Source organism: Dromiciops gliroides, chromosome 2, assembly GCF_019393635.1.
Source record: "Dromiciops gliroides isolate mDroGli1 chromosome 2, mDroGli1.pri, whole genome shotgun sequence".
NCBI classification, from domain to species: domain Eukaryota; kingdom Metazoa; phylum Chordata; class Mammalia; order Microbiotheria; family Microbiotheriidae; genus Dromiciops; species Dromiciops gliroides.
Window position 1 is genome coordinate 210,560,979 of NC_057862.1, and position 13,688 is coordinate 210,574,666.

Sequence of the window (13,688 nt, forward strand, 5' to 3'; positions counted from 1 at the left end):
CTGACAAGATCAAAGGTGGATAATACACACTCCAACAAGAGAGATGACTTCCCAACTACTAGATCTTGATACCAAGGAAACATTTCTTTCCAACTTTTTTTCTGAGGTGCCTGACGAGTACCTGGCAAAACTATAGTCTTTGCAGTTTAATCCAATTTAAAAAGCACTTATTAAGTGCCTACTATGTATCAGGCATTGGGCCAGATGCTTAAGCAAGTCTGGTGCCCTGGTTTTTAAGAACTACATCTATTAGGCAAAAAAACAAAAATTTCTTACATCAGATATTGATGTAAGACCATTCATATGGTCTAGCCTTTTGCCTACCCGATAAGTTATGGACTTTGGAGAAGTAAGGAAATGTATGAAGTAAGGATCACAGCTTTTTGCTGGCAGAACTGTAAAAATATTGCTTATTTTATTCTCCCTAAAATTCTCCCTTCTGGTTCCAAGGAACTTCTTTAAATAAATGTGTGTGTCTAAATATATAACGTGTGTATATGCATATGTATATATTACTGTCATGGGAGGGGATGAGTTAGTCTAAAACAGGAAAGGAATCCCAAGTATAGTTCCAATGGACTCCTGGCCAAGATCATTAAGGATGAATGTGTTCAGCTGTCAAGAACAAAAGATTGTTTTAGGAGTGTCGGGTAACAACTCAACTGAGAGACATGTGAATCCAATCAACACCAAAATGTGAGGGCAAAGGATGGAGTCACTCCTTGAGCCAGAAGAGACAATAAACACTTGATAAATACAACTCTTCTCCCTTTCTCCACAGTCCCTAGGGAAGCATTTGCCTTTTGAGGTAAAAAAAAAAGGCCTGTAAAACATCATTCAGCCAAATGATGTATACACTTACACACCTGCTTAGATATACTAGATCAGTGGGCTAGTAGGAACCAGCTAATTTTTTTGGAGTAGAAATGTGAATGACTGACACTTTCATTCTTCTCCCATTTATTATGATGTGCCTGGTCAATTTGTCCCGTCAGAGTACTCCAATATATTACTGTGAGGTTTTGGAAAGCACATCACAAATGCTATGAGATCCACCCCCTAATCCCACCCCCTTAAACTTTACACAAAGAACTCACCTTCTGGTGTAAAATTCTTATCACCATTACTCAGAGGAAAAGAAAAAAAAATTAAGTCGTCCCTAAGTATTTGAGTTATTAATGGGAGCAGTGCTAAATTTCACTCTGATTAATTGTAATTATACTAACTAATCTCAGTTCTGGAGAACAGCTGATAAAACACACCTTCTTCCTCTGATTAAAGAGGTGAAGGAGTATGGGCAGTCAGTCAGTGGGTCAACAAGCATCAATTAAATTCATACCATGAACCAGGTTCTGTTTTAAGCGAGGAGGATTGCCCCCCCCAAAAAAAAAAGCTTGGGGGGAAGTCCCTGCCCTAAGAAGTTTACATGCTAATGGAGTAGACCAAGGCTTCTTAAACTTTTTTCACTCATGACCCCTTTTCACCAGAAAAAAATTTATGCAACCCTTGAAATATAGGTATATAAAATAGGTATACAAATCAAGCACTTACTGCCAAATTTTTAGCAATCTCCACATTCAGTTAAACAGCCCCAGATGGAGTCACAACCCACAGTTTAAGAAGCTTTGGAGTAGACAACTTGAAATGACTAGATACATATAAGACATATGCAGATGAGATGGAATCCAATCTTAGCAGCTGAACCAGTAAGTGCTTTCCCTAGAAGGTAGTATTTGAGCTGAATTTTGAAGGAAAATAGAAAAGTTAAGAGGCAGACATAAAGCATTCCAGATGTAAGGTTCAGACAATGCAAAGGCTTAGCGATGGGATAAGGAGTGTCACGTTCAAGTAATGGTACACACTCACTGTGAGAAATCAAATCACAAAATCTCAGAACTGCAAAGGACCTCAGACACCATCTAGTCCAACCCATATCTGAACAAGAACACCTTCTGCACTATACCCAACAAGTAACTAGGAGTTCCAAAATGGCGAGGTGAGGAGGGAGGGCATTTCAGTCATGGGGGACAATCTGTGACAAGGAACGGAAATAGAATGGAATGTCATGTATGAGGAAGGAAAGAAGGAAACAAGGACTGTGATAAATACTGTCTCATTTAATCCCCACAAATACCCTGGGAGGTAGGTGCTACTATGATCCCCATTCTACAGCTGGGGAAACTGGGGTAGCTTAAGGTTAAATGATTTGCCCAGGGTTGCACACCTGGTAAGTATTCAAACTTAGGCCTTCCTAACTCTAGGTCCAGAACTCTCTTCACATGGCACCTATCTGCCTCCAGGCAAGAAGGCTAATTTAATAAGACCAAAAAGTGCAAAAAGCAGAATGATGCATAATAGTATATAATGAAGGCTAGAAAGATAGCCACATTATAAAGGTCTTTAAATGCCTAACAGTGGAATTTGTATATTATCCTAAAGGCAATAGGGACCCACTTATGCCTCTTAAGGTGGAGAGACATGATCAAACATGCATTTTAAGAATATCAGTTTGGCAACTGTGCAGTATGGAATAGAAAAGTAAAACACTGATGCAGGGAGACCATTTAGAAGGCTATTGCAACAATCCATGAAAAGAGTTATGAGATATATTGAGTAGAGAAGGGTTCAGATGACAAGAATGTTGTTAGAGGGGGGTAAATAAGATTTGGAAACTGCGATTGGAAATAGAAGAGGCAAAACTGAATATGGAAGGTAAGTGAGAGTGAAGAGTTGAGGATGAATCCTAGATTGTGAACTTGGGTGACTGGAAGAACGGTGGCATCCTCAACACAAATTGGGAAGTTAGGAGGAAGGAGGGATTTAGGTGGAAAGATAATGAAGTCTAGTTGAGACATATTTTATCTGAGATGCCTATAGGACATCCAGGTGGAAATGTCTGGCAAGTAGTTGGAGATTCAGGAATAGCTCTCAAGAAAGAAATGAAGGTAGCATATAAAGATTAGGAAATTATCTACATGAAGGTGATGGTTGTGTTCATAGGAACTGATACAATCAATGAGAGAGAATGTAGAAAGAGAAGGGGAAAATTCCAGGATAAAACCCATGCATAGGGATTGGAATAAGGATGATCCTGCATAGGAGACTGAGAAGGAACTGTCAGAGAGGTAGGAAGAGAACCCTGATCAAAACCTTAGGGAGGACAAAGTATCTGTGGATGGGTAAGTAACAGTATCAAACATTGCAGAGAGGTCAAAAAGCATGAGGACCAATACAAAGCCATTGAATTTAGCAATAAAGAAGATGCTGGTCATCTTGGAGAGAGAAGTTTCAGTCAAGTAGTGGAGTCAGCAGACAAGACTCAAGTAGGAGAGAAGCAAGTGGCTAGTGAGAAAGTGGAAACAAATGTAGCTGTCCTTTTTTCTGCCAAAGAGAAGAAAGCTATGGTATAACTTGAGAGGGTGGTGGAATCTAATGAAGATGTTTAAAGGAAGAGAAAAATCTACATGCGTTTGTAGGCAATAGGGAAAGAACCAAATAATAAGGTGAGAATAAGGATAAGGACTGGATCTGTGATTTCATTGATTAAAAGGAACCACTCCCTTTACCAATGCAGGGCAGCTGCTTCTTTGCAACTTACAGACTTGGAGGATTACCTAGAACACTGAGAAGTTAAATGAATGATGTGTAGTAATATATAATACATCTAGAAATGGAGACTGGAGCCAGGTTTTAAAGGGGCACACAGGTCACACAGGGTCACACAGCCACTATGTGGCAGAGGTGGGTTTGAACCCTAGTCTTCCATGCTCCAAGGCCAGCCCTCTATATACTACACCCAATACTACTCAGTGAATAAAGAGGAGTTAAAAATGAGGGAGAGGAAAAAGGAAATAAAAAATAAATGAGGGAGAGGGGGAATAATTGAATGTGCAAGACCCTAGAGGAGACAAGAAGGAAATGTATGCCTTCTTCATTGCTACCTTTCCAAATCATTCTCTTCCTTCAAGGGTAAGTTCAAATGCCATGATCTCTAAAGGACTTTCTATTAACTCTAAAATTTCTATCTCCCTTCTCATATTTTCCTGGTGTAATTTGTCTGGATCTCTCTTTTATGCCCATCAAACACTACTTTATAGTATACTTATCTCTATACGTGTTGCATTCTGCCCTCCCTGTCCCCAGTCACTAAAATGTAGATGTATGTGGTAACTTGTGGCACAATGGATAGAGCATTGCACCCAGAAGTTAGGAGGACCCAAGTTCAAATATCACCTCAGACACTTACTAGCTGTGTGGCCCTGGACAAGTCACTTAACCCCAATTTTCTTAAACATCCAGGGCCATTTCCAGTTGTCCTGATGTATATCTTGCCACTGGACCCAGATGGCTCCAGAGAGAGTAAAGTTGATGACTTCCTCATGTAAATCCAATTCACTACAAGTCATGACATCACCCAGATGGCATGGTATTCTTCAAGAAGGAAGGACAAACAGCAACAACAATGCCTTGCACATAGTAGGCATTTAATAAATATTTGTTACATTACATTTAACAGTTAATTTTTAACTGACACTTGTAAGATGGTGCCACCTGCTGGAATAATTATGCCAGGCAGGGCTGTATCTTCCAGCTAGGAATATCACAGACATTCATTGGCAGCAATTTTTGTTGCTCCTGGTTCCCCTGCTCAGCTTCCAACTCAATCCTAGTTGAGTTATTAGCTGAGTAGATAAAAGCCAAGAAAGCATAGTTATCTAATACGTAATTCACATACAGCAGAAAGAAATAGGTAACATTGGATGACAGAAGGGTGGACCAAATCTAATAAGATTAGATTTAAAGAAATAAATATGGGGCAGCTAGGTGGTGTAGTAGTAGATAAAGCACGGCCCTGGATTCAGGTGGACCTGAGTTCAAATCTGGCCTCAGACACTTGACACTTACTTTCTGTGTGACCCTGGGCTAGTCACTTAACACTCATTGCCCCACAAAAAAAATTTTTTTTACAGAAAGAAATGTAAATTCCTACTCTTAGATTCAAAAAATCAATAGCACAAGGACAAGGCAGAGAAGATATATATATCTTCAAAAATGAAGTGGGAGACTTATTTGACTGCTTGACATGGCCAAAAATGTCAGTGCCATCTTGGACTGCACTAATAAAAAACATCTAAAATATTAGAAGTCATAGTCTTGCTGTATTCTATTCCAGTCAAATAACACCTGGAGTATTCTGTTCAGTCCTGGGCACCACATCATAGCAAGGACATTGAAAAGCTACCAGCCATCCAAAGGATGCCATTTTAAATTCTTGTATATATTGATCAGTTGAAGAAAGTGAGGGTGATTATCTAGCCTGTAGTAGATAAAAGCCATGGGGTGTGGGTAGGTAAGACTTGATAGCTGTCTTTGAACATAAAGAATTTTTATAGCTGCACTAAGACTTTTGGGACATGCTGTATGTTCACATTTGTTGAAGAAACTTGTTATTCTTGATCCCAGATGGCAGAACCGAGGAAAGGAAGTTGCAAAGTAAATTCCAGAACATTCTTCTCCCTTTCTTAATGGGTTTACTGCCAGGTTTACAGTCTTTCTGCCCACAGCTCCTGCCTCCATACTAGGAAACATCAGTCTATTCAATACTCGGCTGTCAAATTTATTCTCTTTCCCTCCACTCCCATTCAATAAACTCCACTGGTTCCTTATAACTTCTAGGATCAAATATAAAATCCTCTGTGTGGCTTTGAAAACCTTTTATAATCTGTCACTCTCCATTCACCTTAGTCCCCTCTACATACTCTGTGATCCAGTGACACTGGACTCCATGTTTCCTTCCAACGATTCCCTGGTTTTGGGGGAAGGCATGTTCTGTGCCTTTCACTGTCCCTCATGCTTAGAATGTCCTCCCTCCTTACCTACATCTCTTTGCCCCCTGACTTCCTTCAAGGCCCTGCTAAAATCCTATCTTTCCACAAATAGCCTTTTCTCATCTCTCTGAATGCTGATGTCTTCCTTCTATGGAGCATCTCAATTCCACTTTATCTTGCTTCTTCAGAGTTGTTTTCATGTTGTCTCCTCTATCTGAACACCTCAAGAGCAGAGAATGTTTTTGCCTTTCTTGTATCCCTGACACTTAGCACAGTTGTTGTTCAGTCATTTTCAGGCATGTCTGACTCTTTATGATCCCATTTGGGGTTTTCTTTTTTTTTCTTTTTTTCTTTTTTTAGTGAGGCAATTGGGGTTAAGTGACTTGCCCAGGGCCACACAGCTAGTAAATGTTAAGTGTCTGAATCTGGATTTGAACTCAGGTACTCCGGACTCCAGGGCCAGTGCTTTATCCACTGCACCACCTAGCTGACCCTGGGGTTTTCTTAACAAAGATACTGCATTGGTTTGATGAGGAAACTGAGACAAACAGGGCTAAGTGACTTGCCAGGTTCACACAACTAGTAAGCGTCTGAGGCCAGATTTGAACTCAGGAAGAGGAGTCATCTTGACTCCAGGCCTGGCACTCTATCTACTGTACCACCCAGCTGCCTGCCTCTTCCCTAGCACTAGTAAATCTTCAGGACCATTTTCACTGGAACATATTGACTCTGTTACATATAGGCCCTGCAGATAGAAACTTTCACTAAAGATGCAGCTTGGTGTAGTAGAACAAACCCCAGAGTTTGGTGTCACACAAAATGAGCACAAGTCCCAGAATCCCAACTTACTAGATATGTAACTTTGTACAAGGGACTTTACTTCTCTTTTATCTGTAATATAGGGATAATAATACTGGCACAATCTATTCTACAGGGCTATTGTGAAGAAAGAACTTTCCAGATCTTGAGGTATTCTATTAAGGTGAATTATCATCATCATCATTACTTTTATTAAGTGGTAAAACAGACAACTCTTGAGGAAGAATTTCTCCCTTTTCTTTTTTCACTCTGTATGTTTAGTTTCTCATTTCTGTCTCTGTTGGTCTGTCTGTCTCCCCTTCTCTTTCTCTTTCTCTTTCCTCTCATGCAGATACATGTCACCCAACCTCCTGTTTTACAAATATATCAGATATATCTCAAGAACAATAAAAGTCCAAAACTGCTTCTAGGTGAGTCAGACAGGATCTAAGTGAGGTCATGTGCCTAGCCCTCAGCACTATGCTTGCATGGGAGGGAAGACTGGGAAACAGAAATGGAATTAGTCCAAGGATGAATGGGCAGGGAATCCCATTCTCAGTCCAGCCTGGGCTGTGTGACAGGAAAGTCCAAGCATGGGAAGGAGGGGGAGTGGTGTGGCAAAAAGCCTGTGCTGAAAAAAGAAGATGAAGATAAAGGCAGCTCCTCAGAATGGTTTTTGAAGGGCCTCTCTTCTGGAATTTCATGGTGGGATTTTTTTTTTGGTTTGTTTATTCGTTTTTAATTTTTAGGGCTAATGAACACTTCGGAGTTCAGTTGGGCATCTTAGCCATGGCCCAGGAAGACAACCTAGAGAGAAGAGCCTGTACTGTAAGATTTCCTGAAGGAAAGGCATCCTTGAGGGCATGTATTATCTATCACTGGTTGGCATAAAACTAATTTTTTTTTTTTGGTGAGGCAATTGGGGTTAAGTGACATGCCCAGGGTCACACAGCTAGTAAGTGTTAAGTGTCTGAGGCCGGATTTGAACTCAGGTCCTCCTGAATCCAGGGCTGGTGCTCTATCCACTGTGCCACCTAGCTGCCCCAAAACTAAATTCTTCTAAAGGTTCCTTTTAGTAAGTTGTGGCATGTTGCTATAGATCACATCGGCTGTGCCCTTGAAAGAAAATAACAATCACCATAGCCGAAGATGGCAAAACCAGCTTTTTTCTTGAGCCCAGGGTGCTCTTATCACTCACCTATTCTATTTCATTCACCTCCCATGAAATAGACATATAACTGGTCAGAGTCAAGGTGAAGTAGAAATCTATTTGTGTTCAAAGCAGGGGCACCAAATTTTGTGATGATAAATGGGGTGATAAAAATGAACATTATCTCTCACATCGTCGTGTATTGTCATACATGTTCCAATTTAGCATATATATATATATATATATATATATATATATATATATAAATTCAAACCTATCTGAAGATGTTACACAGTGTAGATAGATTCTTAAAATCAAGGAACTTCGGAGGAGAGAAGGACCTCAGAAGTCATCCAGTCTAACAGCCTTCTGCTGCATTAACCCCCCTGCCATGCTCCCAACAAGCACTCATCCAACCTATGTTTCAAAACCTCCAGTGAAAGAGGAAATCCCTTACACTTTGAGATATTTTTTTCTTACATATCTGTTTCTCTACAATGACCTTTGGAGTCAAGTAGAACAAATCTAATTCAGCTTCAAAATGATGTTCCTTCAGAAACTTGAAGGCAGTTATCCTATTTCCCCATAGATATCTCTTCTCCAGGCTGGAGGTATTAATCCTCAGCTCCTTCAACCCGTCCTTGTATGTATGGAGAAGTCTTCAGTCCTGAGAAAGATCTGCAATCCATACCTTCTGACATCTTCACTAAAACTCAGCTTTCCTCATCAAGAAAACCTTGGAAAGAGAAACACCCATTCCCTCCCTCTGTGCCTTAAGGTACTCCTTTTGGATATGTTTCACAGTTCCTCCAGGAGTGACTTTCAAACAACATAATCTTGTCTTAGAAAATTCAAATTGACAGGCCTTTTTCCAGGAAAACACAGCACAAGAATCACACCCATAGAAACTGACATGACAGCTGGACAGCACCACGAACTCATTTCCTTGCCTAAAATACAACCCAAAGGAAGAAAAACAGGAACAAAACCCAAAAATAATAAAAATTTTAAAACATATTGCAAATGCCAAATGTACGACACAAATGCTCAACTGGCAGATTTGGTGGGTGATCTTTTCTCATGGAGCCTTGGGAATGCAAATACTGCCTGAGGTTATTTTATATTATTTTGTAAGGATATGTGAACTTGGATTATCCTGCTTGTATTTCAATTGTTGTATCTTAACCAAACTGGCCCCTAGGAGATATGTTTATCTCTGGACAGATCCCTATGCCTGATTTGCTACATTCCACCCTTCAAGGCCTCACTCCTAATTCCAGGCACATTCCCATAATGTCAAGCCATCCCAATGACTAGAGGGCAGAAATTATGTTTACATTGCTCTAATTTATACAATGTAGAGCATGTTGCCATAAAATCTTAGGCAATGAATTGTGTTTTTATAAAGATGATGTTCATAATGATGACAGAGGGCTTTCAGGAATTGGTGAAATCAAACCCTATGTCATCAGGGCATGCCCAAAAGCCCTTTAGAAAGCAGTATAACCTTTATTACTGTTAACACCCCAGATAAAGCAGATTGTAAAAGAGGCATTACCTAAACACTGGCCTTCCAGGAGCCAGTACCCATCTGTACAAGAACAGGTATATCCTCCTTCAGTGTTGATGCAGATCTGGGTAGGGTTGCACTGATGAGAATCTGATGCACACTCATCAACATCTGCAACAGAGACAGACACCAAGAGGGGTTACATCTATTGTCAATAATGCCACGGTCTCAGGCAGCAATTGTTCATATGAGCATGGATTACAGATCAGAGATTCTCAGAATGTAAGAGCTAGAAAAGATAGAAACCATCTAGTCTAACCTGAAACTCAAAGAATACCCTCTAAAATATGTCTAACAAGTGGTCGCTAAGCCTTTGCTTGAAGACCTCTAAGGAGGAAGAGCCCCTACCTCACCAGTTGGGCTGTTCTACATTTTGATGTGGGGTTTTTTTTTGTTTTTTTTTGGTGTGAGCAATGAGGGTTAATTGACTTGCCCAGGGTCACACAGCTAGTAAGTGTCAAGTGTCTGAGGCCGGATTTGAACTCAGGTCTTCCTGAATCCAGGGCCAATGCTTTAATCCACTGAGCCACCTAGCTGCCCCCCGTTCTACATTTTGAACAACTCTACTTGTGAGTAATTTTTTCTTTGCACAGAGCCAAAATCAAATTCTGTAACTTCTACTAGTTGTTTCAAAAACTGCTATCTGGCACCACGTCTAATGCTTCTCCCAGCCCTTCAGATACTTGAAGACAGCTATCTTATCCCATCTAAATCGTCTCATCTCCAGGCCAAACATCCCTAAAGCTTTTCAAAAGACTTCCATATGGCATGTTCTTCAGTCTTTCGCCACCCAGATCTAACTCTTCTAGGCCCTCACACTTGTCTGTATTTCCTAGGGAAAGAAGCCCTTCTCAGATCTGGTGTCTCTTTGACTAGCTGTGAACTCCCTTTTCCCCTACGAGTCCTCATCACCCCACTGAAAAAGTAAGTACAGCAGAAAGGTGACTGAACTTGGAAACAGGAAGCCCTGTATTTGAATTTCACCTTATTCACTGTGTGACCAGAGACAAATGACTTCATTTTTCTGAGCCTCAGCTTCCTTATCTGTAAAATAGAGTCCATAATGTCACATACGGGTTTTGTGAAAGATGGAATGAATGTCCAATTAAAATTGAACATAATGTAGTATGCAAACCTTAAAGCACTACATATGTCTGTATAGGACAGTGTTTTCTCTCGTTACCTAATACAGGTCACACAGAAGCTATTCAATAAATGTCTTTTGATTTTTTTTTTTTTTAGTGAGGCAATTGGGGTTAAGTGACTTGCCCAGGGTCACACAGCTAGTAAGTGTTAAGTGTCTGAGGCCGGATTTGAACTCAGGTCCTCCTGAATCCAGGGCCGGTGCTCTATCCACTGCGCCACCTAGCTGCCCCTCTTGAATTTAACCAAATTAAAACATAGACAGCTTTTTCATGTGACTGATTTCAAATGTGGAGGGCAGTCCCTGGATGATGATGATGATTTTAAAAATAGCTAACATTTATAAAGCACTTACTATGTGCCAAGTACTTCACAATTATTATCTTGTTTGATCCTCACAACAACCCTGGGAGGTGGTGTTGTTGTTGTTGTTGTTGTCGTCGTCAATCATTTTCAGTCATGTCCAACTCTTTTTGACCCCATTTGGGATTTTCTTGGCAAAGACACTGGAGTGGCTTGCTATTTCCTTCTCTAGTTCATTTTATAGTTGAGGAAACCAAGGCAAACAGAGGTTAAGTAACTTGCCCAGGGTCACAGAGATAGTAAGTGTCTGAGGCCAGATTTGAACTCAGATCTTCCTGAGGCCGGGCCCAACACTCTACATGCACCACTGGATCTAACATTAAGGCATTTGTAGCTTTCAGACATGAGATCAAAAGTCCAACCTGATTCTCTATTATAAATGCTTCCCCTATTCATGCCCATTTCTGCCTTCCAGCCACAATTGAATCTGCCCATTAAGCATTGTTTCCCAGGGGAGCAGACTAATAATGCTTGGCAAGTGGCCTCTTCAGCAATAATCCATAGCTCAAGTATGTGATAATAAATAATACTATCAGCCAACACATATTTACACTGTTCAGGCACAGTGAGTGATGGATGGCAATTTTATCCTGGGAAAAACATTGTCTCAAGAATGTTCACTCAATGCCTTACCCTGTGATAAATGGAGAATGAGGGTAGACATAAGGGGGCAAGGGAAATGGGAGGAGAGTGACTGAAGGCAGTTCCCAGCATTCTGTATTTATATAATATACCATATGCAGGGTATGCAGCATAGATATCTAGATATAATTATTATTATCATTATAACTGTAGTTAAATTTTGTTCAGTCATTTCAGTCATGTCTGACTCTTAGTGACCCCATTGAGGGTTTTCTTGGCAAAGATACTGAAGTGGTTTGCCATTTCCTTCTCCAGCTCATTTTACAGATGTGGAGATGCACCAAAGAGGGTTAAATGACTTGCCCAGGGTCACACAGCTAGAACTGCTTCCGGCAAAATTTGAATTCAGGTCTTCCTGACTCTAGGTCCAATACTTAATCCACAGGACTGTCTAGCTGCCATAGATCACAACCCTCCTCAAGTCAGTAAATTTTCATGCATTGGTGAGATAGAAAAATAAATCACTTGGTGGCCAACCTTCTAAATGAATGGATAAAAATGTCCTTATTAAGCCCCACATGTCAAGAACTGTACTAAGCACTAGGGATACAAAATATAAAATGAGTCTCTAGTCCCAACTCTCAAGAAGCTAACAACCTAATAGAGAGAGACAGCACACATAGCGGGAGTGTTCACCAGGGAAGTGTGTTGTAGTTTGGGAAAACGGAAAAGGTGAGAGTTGTAGGGGAAGTTGATTGACATGTACTTTCTAGTAGAAATGAAAATATTAACCTGATTATGGTTTTAGAGCAGAAAGAGGTGAGAAAGGAAGAAGACCAGCATCAGAACAGATGGCAAAAATGATGCCCAGGTTGGAATGTAAATCACTGTTGGCACCAGGGAGATATGGCAGGTTACAGACCCTTAGCTATGCTGGTGCTTGAGCGACAGTTCAATTTTTCACTTGCTAACATCGTCTTTGAGAAGAACCTAGGTCACTTCCATGACATAATGAAACATTTGAGAAATATTTTAGTGGTGAAATATAATAATATAGGTATCATTATTATTACCATCTTTTTACATACACAGTTAGGACACCTGACAAATATAAGACTGGAAATTGACCCTAGAATGAGCAAACTGTGTGCTTCTAAGTGTGGCAAAAATAACTCTTCACACATTCCAACTCACAGCTGAAATTGCCTATGTTGAATATATTTGACTTAAATAACAGAAAGAAAAGTACATTGAGCCACTCCAAGGACATTCTTTGGCATGGTCTCATTTTTTGGTTCAGTGGAAAAGTACAAGTAAAAGAAACCTGAGTGAGTGTCATTATTTTTCATGTGCAAATTATGGCCTTGGTGGGGAGGTAAGAAAGGAGGGGAGGAAAGGGGTTAATGGGAAAGGGCTATATAAAATATGTGTGTATTTGTTTAATTTAATTTAGTTAGGTGGTAGTTACCACCCCATCTGAAAGAAAAGGATGCTGAGTTTATATAGCAGGCACTTAATTCATTCTTTTTTGTGTGTGTGAGGCAATTGGGATTAAGTGACTTGCCCAGGGTCACAAAGCTAGTAAGTGTCAGGTGTCTGAGGCCAGATTTGAACTCAGGTACTCCTGAATCCAGGGCCAGTGCTCTATCCACTGCACCACCTAGCTGCCCCATTTAATTCATTCTTATATTTTTCAGACACTGCTGCTGTATTGGCCCTGATGCTTCAGTCCCATCATATCAATGGAGTCAATTCCATCTCTACATAACTGAGAATTTATCTGTCCTCTAAGAAGCTTGGGAAGACATTCAAATGCAATCTCCTTCCATACTCCGTTTTCCAGAATAAGACTCTCCTCCCTCTTTCCATTGTAGGGGAAATTGATTCCCCTGGTGGAGAAAAAAAAAAAAAAAAGATCAGTGGTTCTCTGATTCTCCAGAATGTGGCAGCAGATCAAAGCCTAACACTGAACCCCGCTGGGAAGCAAATGAGCATCTCCACCAGTCTAGGATGTATCTCTTCCCTGACTTTGTTTTTCTCAAAGTCACTACCTCATAATGAGACCTCATCCTGAAGAGCAGCTGTCATCATTTCCCTTTAAAAAGAAATCATTCCTAACCATCATTTCTTCCTCTTGAAGCCTTCCCTAGCTACCCTTGCTCAGTGATCTTAGAAACTCAAGGGATTTTAGAACTGGATGAAAGTAATCTGACAAACCCATATAATGGAAGTCCCTCTTTTTGCAGATTAGTAA

At 40.4% G+C, this 13,688-nt stretch overlaps 1 protein-coding gene across 1 annotated transcript in view; it reads right to left on the reverse strand.

Moving 5' to 3' along the window:
- Positions 1–13,688, reverse strand: part of FBLN5 (fibulin 5) — a 154,221-nt gene that overhangs the window by 70,461 nt on the left and 70,072 nt on the right. The window contains exon 5 of the mRNA XM_043985995.1: positions 9,335–9,457. Within this exon, the coding sequence (XP_043841930.1) occupies positions 9,335–9,457 (123 nt within the window). The remainder of the gene's footprint in view (positions 1–9,334; positions 9,458–13,688) is intronic.